The sequence below is a fragment of the Lissotriton helveticus genome, chromosome 12 (genome assembly GCF_964261635.1).
Source record: "Lissotriton helveticus chromosome 12, aLisHel1.1, whole genome shotgun sequence".
Classification (NCBI taxonomy): Eukaryota; Metazoa; Chordata; class Amphibia; order Caudata; family Salamandridae; genus Lissotriton; species Lissotriton helveticus.
In genome coordinates, this window is record NC_136073.1 from 545,612,698 (window position 1) to 545,629,750 (window position 17,053).

At 44.0% G+C, this 17,053-nt stretch overlaps 1 protein-coding gene across 1 annotated transcript in view; it reads right to left on the reverse strand.

Annotated features, from left to right (window-relative positions):
- Positions 1-1,713: 1,713 nt before the first annotated feature.
- Positions 1,714-17,053, reverse strand: part of CMTM4 (CKLF like MARVEL transmembrane domain containing 4) — a 332,246-nt gene continuing 316,906 nt past the window's right edge. The window contains exon 4 of the mRNA XM_078669541.1: positions 1,714-1,873. Coding sequence (XP_078525667.1) covers positions 1,799-1,873 — 75 coding nt within the window. The 3' untranslated portion in view covers positions 1,714-1,798. The remainder of the gene's footprint in view (positions 1,874-17,053) is intronic.

Sequence of the window (17,053 nt, forward strand, 5' to 3'; positions counted from 1 at the left end):
ACCTTTATTTTTCAGTTGGTGGAATGCATGGTTTAAAACCTAGCAAATTCAATTCAATATAGCATATCAACAACCAACTATCGCTTCCTCGATACATCAGAGTCCAACCGGGAGACAGAATATTTTCCCATACATGCACGCCATGATCATCCTAAATATGAGAGGGCCATTCCCTCACCTGCATTTACACCTCATCCCCCACCGTCATCGGAGCTAGCACTATCAGTTGCGGGCGTGTCAGTTTCAAGGTCTAGGAGTGTGTCACTTAGGTCACTCCACACTAAGAGGCCCTCAACTACCTTGTCATTCTGCCTACTAAGCTTCATGGGGGTCTCCTCCACCAGGGACCATTCCTGCACATCCGTATGCCAATGTTCAATCTCAGATGCCCTTTGTCCCATCCAAGTGATGTCAATGTTATGCCTGGCCAACACTAGCACCAATTGCAAAAATTTGTATTGCATCTTCCTACCCTTTGGTTGTTTAATGTTGCCCAGTAGACATCACTGTGGTGTGTGTTCAATGTTCAGGTGCGTAGTCCTTTTTATGTCCACGACCATCTGGGTTCAGTAGGTCTGCACCACCCGGCACTGCCAAGCCAAATGCAAACAGTCGGCCCACTGGCTACGCAACGAGGACAATTGTCTGAACGGATGGGGACATACAGTGGAAATACTTAGAGGTAAGTTAGGTCCTATGGAGAAAGTTGTAATGTACCAGCTTAATGCACATTACAGGAGACTGAGCGTGTAAGGCCATTGACTTGTTTCCAGTCCCCGTCGTCCAGTTGAGTATCCAGGTCAACGTCCCAGACAATGCTTGCCCGCAGAGAGGGCCCGGTGCATCTGTATACATAGCACTGTATAACAGTGTGATAAAGTGTTGGCCAGTGTCTAAATTTGATGACATAGTAGAACGGGCTGCAGCATAGTTAAATCTGTAAGGAATGGGACACCCAGTTCTGCCTGAAAGACATATGCAGAGGAACTCTTTGGAGTGGCAAGAAGATACTTTACAAAATAATTTTCCACAGTTAGTCCCCACTCTCCTGCCCCATATAAGGCGATGCTTAAACATTTGGCTTTATAGATCTTTATCATTTCGTCAGGAGGGGTTCGTACCCAATCTTCTGGCAAAGTTTTGTAGAGCCATAGTTGAGTTTTTAAACTTTAACTTCCTGGTGGAAATAGCATGGGTTCCATGAGCTTTCTTTATCAAATACTATGCCCAAGTATGAAAAAGTAGTTGTAAACCAATATTTGTGCCCTCGATTTTAATATCTCTACACAATGCTGATCTGACTGGGAGTTCTTGGTGGAATGAGACATGTATAGGAAGTCTTTCGAGAGCCCCGCCCCCTCCATCAACAGTTCCAGCAGTCGTTCTGTGCCTACTCTTCAGCCACTAGGCATTTTTCCCAGTTGTCTTTCGGGTCCAACCATCAAGCCGCACGTTCGCGATACACGGCATAGTAATATAGGCCGAGCTACGGGACCTCTAATAACCCCTTTAAACAAAGTCTGGTCAGTGTCATCACGGCCACCTTGCTATGCCAGCCTGCCCACAGGAGAGAAAGGAGAATGAGAAATTTCCTGGTTATCACAAAGGAAAAGTTCAATTCTATTAAGGAGGCGGAGGCGAGGATTTTGCTAGTCCTTTCTCCATTTTATTGGACAGCAAGTTACAAGTAAGAAAAAACAATAAGCCATGGACTACCCAAACCAACATGGCCGCGGTAGTCCTGGTAACATATCAACCAATCAGAGTCCAACAGTTAGCATATAGGGAATCCCATCTGTTAGTCCTTCCTCTTTCTTGGGTGCTGCCGCAGGAAAGAAGTCATCCATCCACTAGTCCGTTTTTTGATCGGAGCCTAGGGAAAAGAAACAATAATAATAACATCTTGCCCAGAACAATGTAGAACAAGTCAAGAACATTGCAATGGAGCAATAGAATCGAATTGCAAAGAGGAAATAAACATCATTGCACAGATTATCAATGAGAACATTAATACATAGGAAAAGAGGTACTTCCCTTAGACGAAGTAAAATCATCTTAGTCCATGTTCGGGAGGGAAGGCTCGATAAAGCCTGGGTGGGAAAATCCTCGCCTCCGCCTCCTTAATAGAATTGAAACTTTCCTTTGTGATAACTAGGAAATTTCTCATTCTATGTCAGGAAGCGGAGGCGAGGATTTTGCTTGTTCAAAGCTTACTCACCACCAACGATGCAGCCTCATGGATTGGCTTAAAGTAGAACTTTTTAAAAGTGGAATCCGAAGACCAATCCGCTGCATTCATGATATCCTCCAATCGTCCACCAACTTGTACAGCCTAAGAAGCCATTGCACCTCTAGTGGAATGAGCCCCAAAGTCAGTGATGTTAATTCCAGCTTCTGACATAATCCACCTGACCCATCTGGCAATGGTGGGAGAGGAAACTGCCTTGAAAGGTTTTTTAACCGCTATAAGCAGCTGTCTCTCGCCCGGAGGGCGGAACTCAAGAGTAACATCCTCATAGGTTTTGAGGCAGCGAACAACACAGAGCTTTGGCGAATCTGGGAAAGCTGGGTAAGTTACTGACCTGGTGTTACATTTAGTTCTTCTTGAAACCGTAAACGTAACCCCTTCTGGGGTAAAAACCCTGGCTGAGATATCCAGAGCACGAACATCTGAAGCACGCTTACATGAAATCAGGCAGAGAAGGATCGCCAATTTGGCCGAAAGTTCCTTGCGGGAAAGGTACTGATTATCCTGCCAGGATTTAAGAAAATTCAAGACCACATTAACATCCCATAATCCAGAATAACGAGGCTCTGGGGGGCGCGAAAGGCGAATACCCTTTAGGAGCTTACAAACCCAAGGATGCTCACCCACCGGAGAGCCATCAACAAGGGCATGACCAGCAGAGATTGCCGACCTGAAAGAGTTGATGGTGCTGTATGCCAATTTCTTTTGGAAAAGATCAGCGAGGAAGTTAATCACCTCAGTGACAGAGGAGCCCATGGGATCCAGGTGTTTTGCCACACACCAACGAACCCATCTGTTCCATGCTGATCTATAACGCTTAGTGGTGTTAGGGGCCCAGGCTCCTTGGATGAGGAGTTCAGCGTCTCTCGAAAGTGAGTCACAAGACCAACGTCTCCTGAAATCCTCCAGGCCATGAGATGTAGATGGCCCTGGAGAACCAGGGGATGCGGGTGACCCAAAGGATCCGTCAGAATGTGATTGAACGACGGTAGCCGAAGAGGTTTGTCCCAGGACAGCTCTAGAAGAGAAGGGAACCAGCATTGAGCTTTCCAGATTGGTGTGATCAGAATCAGAGAAGCTCTCTGTCTGCAGACCTGAGCTGCCACCATCTGAATGAAAAGAAAGGGAGGAAACGCATAAGCTGGAAACCGGGACCAGTCCTGTAGGAAGGCATCCACTGCTTCCGCACCCGGGTCCGGTTTCCAGCTGTAGAAGCGGGGAAGGTGGGCATTCCACCTGGACGCAAATAAGTCCATCACCGGAAGACCCCAAAGGTCCGAAATTCTCTGGAATACCGAAAGATCCAGCCTCCAATCGCTGGCATCTCGAAAATTCCTGGACTGCCAATCCGCAACCGTGTTCAGATCGCCTGGGAGATACTCCGCTGTGACAGAAATCTGACGAAGAAGGCAATAGTTCCAGAAGTCCTTCGCAAGATCCGCTAGGACCTTGGAATGAGTGCCGCCCAACCGATTGATGTACCTGACCGCAGTCGTGTTGTCCATCCGAAGAAGAACACAACACGAAACCCTGGTCGTGGTGAAAGAGCGGATTGCGAAGGAACCCGCGAGGAGCTCCAAGCAATTGATGTGGAGGTGAAGTTCCTCCTCCGTCCACCTGCCGCCCACCGAGAGGGAGCCACACCGGGCTCCCCAACCCTGACGGCTGGCATCTGACTCGATCACAAGATCCGGACGGGAACCGAAAATCGCCATCCCGTTCCAAGCATCCATGTGATCTAACCACCAAAGAAGCTCCGACCTGGCTTCCAGGTTTAAGGAAATCAGTTCCGAGTAAGTGAGACCCTTGCGAAGGTGAAACGCCTTCAGCCTCTGAAGAGCCCTGTAATGAAGAGGGCCTGGAAAAATGGCCTGGATCGATGAAGACAGTAATCCCACAATCCTGGCCAATTGGCGGAGGGATATCCGATCCCGCCGGAGAACCTTGCGAATCTCCTTCTTGATCTTGGAGATCTTTTCGGAAGGAAGATGAAGCGTCGCGTCCGTAGTTATGATCAGAAAGCCAAGGAAAGTAATTTCCTGACAAGGAATGAGGTCCGACTTCTGGGTATTGATGATGAAACCCAGAGATTGAAGAAGGGTTATTGTAACCTGAAGATGGTGAAGGAGATCCTTGGACTGATTCATTAAAAGAACGTCGTCCAGGTAAATTATAAGACGAATCCCCATGGTACGGAGATGTTCTACCACCGGGCGTAGGAGTTTGGTAAAGCACCAAGGTGCTGAGGAAAGACCAAAGGGGAGCGTACGAAACTCGTAGACCTGATCCTTCCACAGAAACTGGAGGAACCGACAATGAGGAGGAAAGATTGGAACCGAAAGATAAGCATCCTTCAGGTCCAAGCGAACCAACCAATCGTCTTGCAACAGAAGGTCTCTCAAAAGATGGATGCCCTCCATCTTGAAATGCCTGTAAATCAGCCATTCGTTGAAGGAGCGGAGGTTGATTACTGGTCTGAACCCTTTGCCCTTCTTTTCCACAAGGAAGATGTTGCTGAGGAACCCGTTTGGATGGAGCACCGAGGGGATGATGGCGCCTTTTTGTAACATCGCCCGCACCTCCAAATCTATAAGTTCTTGTTCTGTGACAGAAAAAACTAGAGGGCGAGGACGAGAGAGTTGAACGGGGGAACCGTAAAATTCGATGTGAAACCCCTGCACGGTCTCTAGAACCCAAGAATCTGAAGTTATCGACGACCAGGCCTGGGGAAACAACGCCAATCTTCCCCCCATTTGAACCAGAGATATGATGCCAAATCTTACCATTAAATCCTCTGGAGTTGGACTGGTATCCACCACGTCCCCTGCCTTGGCCTCTGCCTCCTCTGGAAGGGTAAAAGGTACCCTGACGCCCATCATTCCAGCCGTTGTTTCTTCTGAATTGGCCTCTGTTGGGGCCTTGCTGGACCTGACGGCCGGAAGAGCGACCCCTGCCTCTGCCGGCCCCGCCAAAAACCTTTTTGGGGAAAAACTTCTTCATAGAAGCCTGAGCTTTATCCAATGCAGAAAAGGTAGCGAAAAACTTCCCTAACTCCTTCACAAAGGGGTCTCCAAACAAAGCACCCTGCGCAACCGGGCCCGCCTCCGAAGACGACAACTCTCCTAGCTTAGGATCAATCTTAAGTAGCAAGGATCGTCGACGCTCCGCCGAAAGCGCACAATTGGCATTGCCCAGAAGGCAAACTGCCCGTTGCGACCAACCAGCCACTTCATCAACCGACATCGGCAAGCCCGACTCTTTAGAACGTTGGGCCAATTCAATTATTTTCGTCAGGGGACCCACGACATCCAAAAGCTTATCCTGACAGGCCTTCCAGGACCTATCTATACCCTTCTTAGGGTCCTTGATATACTTGGCGAAGAAGGTACACAACTTCGGATCAATCTCAGGGGTACATGCCACCCTAAAGGGAAGGGAAGGGCGAGGGCACTCAGAACGTAGGCGAAGGCGGACATCCTGAGGTAAAGGCTGTCGAAGCTTAGCTGCGACATAATCAGCTGTAGACTGCTCAGGAAACCACTCTGATGACCTAGGTCTTACAATAGTAGATGGGTCGAACATATTAGGAGGCGCAAGATCGCCACCCGTAAGACTAGGAGCGCTAGGTTTTGGGCGCCAAGACCTGCTTATGTCAGAAAAATCCTCTGAGGAAGCGTCCTCATCCTCATCTACGTATTCGTCCTCCTCATCATCTCCCTCAATGGGGAACCCTTCTTCCGGGTCAAGGTCCTGGGTGGCAAAACCACCAGTCTCTCCGGGCGAGTCGTCCCCCGGTAGGGTGCGCTTCTAAGCGTGCGCGCACTCTTACGAAAGACCTCAGATAATCTACTGAAGCCCTCCAGGTGCCCCGCATCACGCTTCCTGGCCGTACGTGGTATAGCACAAGGAAAACCACTGGGCCCTGCCCCACTGTCCCCAAAAACACCTGAATCATTCTTGAACACATGGGCTGACAGTTTATTAACACTGTCCTGCAGAGGTGCCAGAGCCTGAGCTATCGCCGAAGAGAGAAGCCTGTCCACCTCTGCAGGAGTGTGTGAAGGGGTCAGTTGTGGTTGATCGATAGGAGCCACCACCTCAACAGTAGAAGGACCGGCTGCATTTTGGCAGAATAACTGGTACCCATAAACAACACCCCAACTATATAAAAGGGGAAAAACCCTTCACACGGGTACCACACAGGCTAATACCAATCAAGAGCCTGAAACACGAAAATACTGACAGAAAAATAAATCGTATTTATAAAATTTTAGTCAGAAAAACATTCCTGCCATCGAAAACGGCGTCAGTGTGAGGGAAGAGGCCAAAGAACAAATGAAGCGCAAAGCCTCAGCGCGTTTCCACTCAAGCGCGAAGAGCGCTGAGGAGAACAGCTGGTCGGCGCCAGAAGCCGACACCAAGACCGCGCACGCGCGAAGAAGAAACGCTCGGGCTGAAAGCCTACCGCGTTAGCACAATTACACCGCCTACAACAAAGGCGAAGTCAAGGCAAATAAAACAACATAAGAATAAAGCTGTCAATACTTGAAAACACAACTGCCACGACAAAGATCAAGCAGATAGTAAAACGTGACTTATCTTGCCGAGGCAGCAATGGAGAAAGAGGAAGGACTAACAGATGGGATTCCCTATATGCTAACTGTTGGACTCTGATTGGTTGATATGTTACCAGGACTACCGCGGCCATGTTGGTTTGGGTAGTCCATGGCTTATTGTTTTTTCTTACTTCTAACTTGCTGTCCAATAAAATGGAGAAAGGACTAGCAAAATCCTCGCCTCCGCTTCCTGACATAGAATTGAGTCTAGCTGCTTGAATATCTTCATTGGGAGAGGGCATAGCGAGTTATGTAGTACATACAGGCATCTTGGCGGCAGCACCATCTTGTCTATGGACAATCTGCCTATCAAGGAGAGAAGCAACATGTTCAAAAAGGCCCAAGATGACTGTAATGCATCCAGGACCCTGTATTAAGGCATAGTTGCAGTACTCTGGTGTGACCACCCTGTTCCCCAAGTATCTAAATTGTGTCAGCTCGAGGCGCAAGCAGATATTTGGTAAACGGTCCATCGGTTTTTGACCAGAGAAAGGAAACAGCAGTGACTTGCCACAATTGACCTGTAGACCAGACAGGTTCCCAAACTCATCTAGCAAATGCAGAGCATCAGCAATGCAACTGGGGGGGGGGGGGGGGGGGGGTGTTGTCTGCAAGGAGTGAAATAACATGATGGACATCTCCCAATCGTATGCCACTGTCACGCGGCTCCCTGTGTGCCTATATCATCAAGGGCTCTATTGCGAGAGCAAGCAGGAGCAGCAAGAGTGGGCAACCCTGCCACGTCCTATGACCCAGGTGCCACGACTCTGAATGGCGATGCCCCAAGTGCCCTCTGGTGCCTGGGTCAGTGTACAGCAGCCATTCACATCTCTTTGAGATAAAAAAAACATGATTTCTTGTTAGTCTATTGTTCAATGGGTAGTTATCTCAACATACTTTGTGAAACAAATAGTGACTGCCTCTTTTATGCTTTGAATCTAATTATCCCTACTTCTTAACTGTTCACAGATGAATAAGGTCAACAATACAGTGCACCTATTGGGTTGAAGATAGCAGTCTACTCTCTACATCTCTATGCAAAATGAGCTCCTCAGCGAGAAAGTACACTGACACAATACGAGGATATACGTTCTGAAAACAAGCCAAACAATGTGGTTAATTTGTGTTAAGTGCAGCAGCGAAAAATGTTGCTTTAAAAATATAAACAAATATTGTTTTTCTAAACAGTATAAAGATATTGGCATTTAAGACATTGAATGACTGTTTCTTTCTCACAAGACTTAATTTTATTAATAGATGGCAGTATGCCATATGAATAACTGGAGCATGCAATTGATTCACATATCTCCAAATAAAAAATAAATTGATTCCTGATCAGCAGGTTTATGTATACATGTAGCAGATCATTGGCACCGGCAAATGAAAAAAGGTATGGTGAATAAGAATAGGGAGCAATTTATAATCCAAGACAGGCTGCTTTCAGGTTGGGAGATACTATATTTAGATTGTTAAACACATAGAGGGTGATACTATTTTCCTGTTGATCTGGTCCCACTGGTTTTATGGTTATTGCACATTTGTTTTAAATACATATTTTAACTTGTTTGACACCCTGCACTGCTGCTAGGCCTTTTTACCTGTTTCTAGGCTCCATGCCGTGGGTCAGGTCGGGAGAGCTGGGGCTCTTTTCCTTGGCTTTGTGGTTCCGAGGAAGTGTATTTTCCCCTCTTCTCTGAACAAGACGCCTTTCTGACCGCCAATTTGGGAAGGTTGACGGGCAAGTTGTTTTTGGATCTGACTCTCCTGATCCAATAAATAAGAGCCGTGACGCGGACGCGCTGCCTGCGCGCCGAAGGCAAGCCAGCCTGTGTCCGGCTGGAACCAGGGGCCAGAACCCTTGCCAGTTGTAAGACCCATCAACATATACACTACCTATCCGATGCACTCCATAGCTTAGCACCTCAGATATTTTAAATATGTCGGCACAAATTAACAGCAGACTCCTGTCCACTAAAATGCTTATCTGCAACAGAGACTTTGAACCCAAAAAACAGACTGCATACCACGCATCTAAATTGCACTTGCTTTTAATAAATTGTCGTTAGCTAGTGAAACATAATTATGGGATTTTTGAGATTTTAAATGATAAAAAGACAGATGCTCTGTTTCTTACTGAAACATGGCTGAACGAGTGCTCTATTCCTGATATCCTTGATGCACTACCACAAGGATTTGGGATACTTGGACAGGATTGTTCTATACAAAGAGGAGGAGCAATTGCAATAATACATAAATTATCACTGAAATACTGCATTAAGGAGGCCAATCTTGAGAACTGTGAGGCTCTATTTTTTACTCTTTCTGCAGCAGAAGACCACACTATAGCGGGTTTTCTAATTAATCGTCCATCAGGTCCTGCAGCACAATTTATATTGAGCCTTGTGGAGAAGTTGGTTCAGCCAGCACTGCGTTATAACAATCTGTTAATCTTCGGCTACCTCAACTTGCACTTTGACAATAAGGTGAACCTTGAAGTACAATCGCTATGCAAGGACCATATGTTCCTGAACTTGGTGCAAAAAGTGAGCGCTCCAACTCATCAACTGGGACACATTCAATATCTGATATTTACCAACTCAGCTGAGCTTGAGGTGGGGATGCCGTTGGCAGTCCCTTGGTCAGACCACCACTTAGTGTCCTTTTCCGTGCCTTCTGGCAGGCTCACCCCCATTAAGCCTAGCCAGGTAATCACACGTAGGAAGTGGAGGTTTAAGCCAGACACTTTCTCTCAGGTACTTTTGAATACCAGCCCTAAACTTGAGGAGGATATCAACATAGCAAATAGGGATGTGGAAAACTGACTAACAGGTGAATTAGACGAAATAGCACTTGGACCACGCTAAACACCAAAAGGATGAGGGTATACACCAAAAGGATGAGGGTATCGGCGCCCTGGTTTAATGGCACATTAATGATGGCTAAAAAAATGCAAACAATTAGAGCACAGGTGGAGGAAGGACTATAGCACTGTGAGTAGGGATAATTATAAAAAAAAGAGCTAAAAAAATATCACGCGCTTATTGGAAAAACGCGGCATGACTTTTTTACCGAAAAAATTGAAAATGCTAATAACTCAGCGAAAGAAACATTCTCTATTTTGAAAACTCTTAAATCGCATGAACGCATAACTGTCCCAATGTCTATTTCCCTGGAGAACTGCAATAAAATTGCTGACTTTTTGGCAGATAAAGTTGCAAAAATGTACGACTCGTTTCCAGTGGAAGCACATCATGGTATGAATCCGGAGTCCCTTTCCGAAACAACATTCGAGGGAGAAACCCTTGATGAATTTAGGGTGCCGGAGATTGGAGATCTGAAGGGTATGGCCAGGGCGATTAAATCCGGATCTCCTTTAGACCCAGCCCTTCCTAAGAACTTAATGCAAGGAGGCAACTTCATTCTGCCCCAAGTCTCACAGCTAATTGCTCATTCCTTTTATCTGGGTGAAATGCCTCAGAAATGGAAACAAGCGATAGTGCGGCCATTGCATAAAAAACACTAATAGACTTCACTGTTAGAAAACTTGCACCCTAATTTGCTGCTACAATTCTTTTCTAAAAGTGCACAGAAAGTAGCCAACAAGCGGCTTGTTAATCATATTAACCTGAATGACCTGTTTCACTCTTCACAATCTGGTTTCAGAGCCACTCACTCCACTGGGGTCGGCCCTACTCCCAGCTCCGGAAACTCCAAGGAAATGCACGGATGCAGGGCAGACTGCTGCGCTGATCCTGCTGGATCTCAGAGCGGCATTTGACACAGTATCTCATAATCTTCTTCTCAAGACATTATGTAAATGCAGGGTCAGGGGCTCAGCTCTACCCTGGATGATCTCCTTACTTTCATCGCAGAGCTTTCAAGTTGTTCAGCACCCACATACATCAAAGAGCATCCCTCTGCTGTAAGGGGTCCCACAGGGCTCAATTCTAAGCCCTACGTTGTTTAATCTCTATATGGGTCCTCTTGCAGAATTAGTAGAAGGACACAATGCGACTTATCTCATACGCCGAGGAGACACAATTGATTGTCACCTTATCTCAGTATTCGGCACAGACAGCTAATCAATTTTCTCAATGCTTAGAGGAGCTAGACACATGGATGTCCAACCACTGTTTGAAACTCAATGGTAACAAAACGGAGGTGTTGATAGTCGGAAAGGCCCCCTCGATATGGGCATCAGCATAGTGGCCCAAGACACTAGGGCAAATACCTACCCTGAAAGCAGAAGTTAAGTATCTTGGGGACTGGCTTGATTCTAAACTAATGTTTGAAAGTGGAGAAGAGGATCGCGTTTATGGCCATGTGCTACTGCCACGGGATTCTGTGGAATAAAGGACTGCGTAAAAAGCGAGGTGACATCGCTGCACTCCCTTTTTAATACTGGGTAGGTACCTCAATGTATTCAGTTTCTTATAGTTAGGGTGCTCGAGGTGAACACCTCCTGTCCGGTGAGGTGCAAGTGATAAAACTCAGGAGAACCTTACGCGTGTAAGGATAATGACTCGAGCCCACCTGTAGGCAAACTTAATTGCAAAGTATCCAAAAGTCAATGAAAACTTCGTTGGTCAATCAATAAGTATTTTCAGGTTTTAATTCAACCAGTAGAATTGATCATATTACGTCATATGATATTTAATTTATTGATTGACATAGTCAAGATATAGCCCCCTGAAGAAGAGCCCACGGCTCAAAATGCATTGGGGTTTCCTGCAAAAAACAGCAAAGTGATTACATGTTGTTACCATTGTGATTTCAATGCTATATCTTGACTATATCAATCAATGAATCAAATATCATATGACGTAATATGATCAATTCTACTGGTTGAATTAAAACCTGAAAATACTTATTGATTGACCAACAAAGTTTTCATTGACTTTTGGATACTTTGTAATTAAGTTTGCCTACAGGTGTGCTCGAGTCATTATCCTTACACGCGTAAGGGTCTCCTGAATAAAGAACTGCAACATCTGCAGTCTATGATAACTGCTTACACACCGGCACGGAATCTAAGATCTAAAGGCACCGCACTGGTCACTGTGCCTAGAATACAGGAAGCCAGGATGGGAGCTTGCTCCTTTAGATACCTTGCAGCCAAGGTCTGAAATATTCTGCCAGTGGTGCTAAGAACCGAACCATGTGAAATTACTTTTCGCAAGAGATTAAAGACATTGCTGTAACCACCTTCGAACTAGTACCGTGCTCTTCGAGTGCCGCCATATGGTTCCGGATACTCTTTTAAGGTAGCTTCCTGCCGATTTTACTAAGATTCTGCGTTAGCGCTGGGTCACACCGGTGGTGTAACCATGTGCTTTATAAATTGATAAAATAAATAAATACATATTTGCCTTATGGTGTATTGTCTATAAACCTTTAAAGTCCATGGTTAATGCTGATAACTCACGGTACATATTGTTGTATTAAACATTACAAACTTCAATTTAGTATTAAGCTGCTTTTGGCGGTGGGGGAAAAGAAGCGGGAGAGAGAAGACAAATAAGGGGCGAGTAGAAAAAAGATAAGAAGGAAAGGGGAGACAAAGCATGCAATCACCCACAGCCTACACCAGGAACGTGGTCTGTGTTCATGTTTGTAAATAATTATTATTTAACAAGACACTATCTCGTTTTATGGTGAAGAATACTGGAAGCACTCAAAGTTCCACAGTATGTACAACCTAAATGTTACATTTAGTCATTTAAAAAACCCGCCAATTAAGAGGCAGTCAAATATTGGTAGCGCTGAAACCTAAATGTATTTGATCTTCCCACACAGTTTCATTAAATTGAAGGATTATACCCTATAATGTAAAGGGAAAATAGATCAGAGGTGATAGCAAGCAAAACAGCTTTTTGGAATCTCAAAGAATAAAGACGATGACTCCATCTGATCTTTTCCTGCACCAGTCTTACCTGGTTGGAGCCGAACTCGCTTATAATTCAAGTAAGTCAACTTCCATCTTGTTGACCTTTTATAAGCAGGATACGATGGCCAAGGCGGTATTTGACAAAAGTGCTCAGCTTGCAAGTGGTGTGCCCCAGAACTCACTGCTCTCTATAAGAAATGAATCTAGTTACTCACCTGGAAAAAGATTGTTCTAAATGATTACTGGTAGTGCTGTGTCAGTCCCTTTCATTTGTCCTGAATGGACTATCCTATGGATAACCTGACACATCAAATTTTGAATGGAATATATAAAAGTTGGATTATACAGTACATTGTATTTCATTAGAGGAGGATAGGTCCGGATTATTAGATGGATGAAAAAAAAAAAGTTTTGTTTTTAGTAAAATCGAACTTAACCGAGGATCAAAGCTATGGTCTCGACACACTCTGCCAGCCAATCACATAAGAAGATTGATCAGTTAATAAGATATTAAATAACAGAACGTGGTCAGCAGATCTTAGGAGTTGTAGCTATTCAATTAATGAGGTGACATGTTACCTATGAATACTGACAATTTGAAGAAGAGAATTAATTTATATTAAAATCTGATAGGAAATCTCATGATAATTATATTAGGATATAGACAGCAGAGTGGGTTTATACATGTTGGATAAAACTTAAAAGGTGTTGACAGAAAAGTGAACTTTATGTCCATGTTGAGTCCAATAGCTAATGTTTTGGATGTATTCATACTTTGTTTCCCTCTTTTTCAAATTATCGTCTTGATTACCACCTCATAGATCACATTCTGTATGTTTGATTCCAACATATTTGACATCTTTCATGGTGGCAGTCTCTTCAAACATGAGCAACCAATGAATACTTGACATCCTTCATTTTTCCAGTGATCACATAATCTTTCCACCATTCTTTTAATTTCCTTTTTGTTGATCCCACACATTGCTTGCACATATGGATACAATCAAACGTACACAGTGCTGCAATTTATGAACTGTCGGATTTTGTTCTCATCACTTAGAGCTTCAAATTCTAGACAGTTAACACATTTACTCCATATACATTGTTGACATCTATACTTGCTTACCACTTTCTTGATTAACCAGTTGTCTGTATCTTTTAATTCGTGCTATTTGATTATCACTTGAACATAACATCTGAAGGTAATCACAGGTTTAGTTGCGATGTTATCCTTTAAATATGTTACTTTTTAGCAATGTTTGTATAGGCTATTGTAAACTATCTGACTCCCTGAACTATATGGAGTGATAAATCTAATTTCTGTAACAAATCCTTTGCTTTTCTTCTTCACCGAGTCGGTCAGTAGTTCAAGTCTATCAAACAGGTTGGCTCTTTTAGCCATTTCTCGAACAATGCAGCTTTTAGATCTCCCTTCAAAAACATTCTCTCTAATCTTTTTCTTTTTGATAGATCTTATTGTCACTACAGTTTCATTTTGCCTTAGTAGCTCACCAAAGAGAATACTGGACACTTGTTTCCTGAGCGGTCTTAACGTTGCATGTACAAGACCGTTAATAGCAATAGGTTTCCAATACATTTTACGCGTACATAAACCTTTAGCCACATATAGTTCAACATAAAGAAAACCTACCTTTTGCTGCTACTCCCAAAGATAGTTTGACATTAAACGGATTGCTATTTATGCAGCTGCGATAATCAAGCAATTCTGATTCTGTGCCATTCCAATTGAGTACAATATCATTTAAGGGCGGGCACATAGATGATATCTTATGTTGGGAAAATAAAGTGGCACTCCATGCAAGCTCAATCTTTAATAGACCCATAAACAGATTCACATACTTAGGATAAAACCTGAAACCCATTGCTGTGCCTTTGACCTGGTATTAAATGTTATTCTTTTAATACATGAAATAATTTTTTCCAAGTGCAACCTCAGTGAGAGTAATTTTTGGTATTAAAAATAACTGGCTCATTTAATAATACAAATATAGTAAGGCTTTTAATCATAATTAGGGCTCCCAGTTTTAATTATTCCTTTAATATTTCTGTCTTTAATCATATTTTTTTTGCACTATCCATATTTATTTTGTTTTTAGAGAATAAATGGAGTCATAAATTTTTTAATTTCCTGTCGGAGTGATGGGCGGAAACAGAAGCGAGGAGGCCGTATGGAAGTAATAGTGAGATTTTATTGAAGGGACCCATTAATAATCCCAAGGCAAGGGCAGGGAACAAAAGAGTGCACCTCTTCAGTCACACCAGCGCAGTAAACCAAAAGACAGTCTTGACCGGTTCCAAAAGGGCTACGTAGGTCTGCCAGTCGTAGGAGTCCTCGTCACTTCGGCGGTTGCCTGGTTAGGTCCTGAAGTTTAACTCTTCCCCCCCCCCCCCAAAAAAAACAAGAAAGCAAAAGCAGCGGTCAATGTTCATGCTCTACCCGATACAAAGAGCTTCCACCACCCCTCGTGAGGAATTGGCCAATGAATTGTGTGGAAAGGAAAAAGAAAAGCCACCTAGCAGATACTCCCAACAATTGACTGGGACTTCTCCAATCTATAATGCACCTATCTGATATATATAGGAATGGTTTTGGCCATGCAATTGGAACATGAGGGGGCTCTTAGGAGTCACCGGCCCAAAACCTCGTTTTCTGTCCCTGAGCGGCGGCTCATACGCATCCTCCGGGATCCACCCGTCTTCAGGCCACTCCTTGGGATTCTCTGGGTCTCCGTCACAGTCTTCCGTCCTCACCTCCGAGACATCCTCCGGTCATCTAGCACTGCCTCTTTTCTCTCTCGCTCTCAGTCTTCCAGACACAGATGCCTCTGACACAACTTCTTTCTCTTGTATGGTCCAATCCCCAGTTTCCTCTCCTACTACCGATTGGTCGTCCTGGATTTCCGTTCCGCCGCTCCACAAAGTGTTTGCTTCCGGGTTGATTTCTCCAGGCTGTGTATTGAAAGGGAAAGCCCTTTGTTACTGTTGGTGACTCCTCCCTGTGTTCGCTGTCTTCCTCCTGACTATGATTGTAAGGGACCCAAAGGGGGAGAACAGAGGTGACAGCGTGAGTGGCGATGGTTTTCAGGAGTACCTCCTCACATCTAACTGATTAGCATGTGCTCAAACTTTGATGCCTGTCGCGTTTTAGCAAATTAAATAGCCAAATATAGCAAAACACTACACCCTCGGGTAAATATCAGCATTATACTCCAAATATGTGTTAACATACGCCTGCATTTAGGTAAATCTCAACCCGTTTTCTAACTCCCCATGCGGTCTATCTGCTCAGCTGTTGCCCTGGAATTCATGAAAGACAGCATGAAGAGTCACTCACAAATAGCAAAAATGTCAATATTTTTGCTGCTTTTAAAAATAAATACAGAGAGGAAACATATTGTTTTTCGCCTGTATTTCCCTGCAAAAATCAGTGAAAATGGAAAACTGGGAGCCTTCATCATAATTTATTTTGTATAACGGTGTAAATTTTATTCATACCCATCACTGCCATAATGAGGGAATCTTCCTAAGGAACTTTGTCTATTTTATCTTTAGTGTCCCAGATAAATAACGGAAGTGATCTAATTAAAGGTGACAAATATAAGTCAATATATGCTGATGTATATTTTATATATGGCCAAATTGCTGATGTAATAGGGCTGTCAGGTGGTAGGTGACCCCTTTATGAATTCTAGCCAGGAAATATATGCTTTAAGTAACAGGTTTTTTTCACATTCATGAATTTATATTCTATACTTGTATTCATTGTCATCTAATAGACCCATCCCATATTAGGAAAACGGTAACTTGTGCTCTTTTTCTCAAGTATTCTTAATTATTTCAGTTTAAGCCACCTCAGTTTTAGGGTGGTCTTCTTCCAAACCTTTTGCCTTTACCTCTCCTATTTATTTTAATTTGTTTTTGTTGGCCTTCGGTATCAAGCACAGGTTAGCAATGGTAAAGTGCACAAAGTACTTGTTCTCACTCCCTAAAACATGGTAACATTAGCTAACACCTCATAGGCATATTTAAGTTAAATATAGGGCCCTACAAAAGTGGTATATCATATACGCAGGGATGGCAAATTAAATGCGAATAGTGGGCCTGCAGCAGCATTCGTGTCACCCACTTAAGTAGCTCCTAAAACCTGTCCCATATCTGCCATTGTAGGCTGTATGCAGTTTTAAACTGTCAATTGGACATGGCAAAATAAGCCCCTTGTCTAGCCTAAAACTAATTTTTTATTACATATGTCACCCTAAGGTAGGCCATACACAACCCATA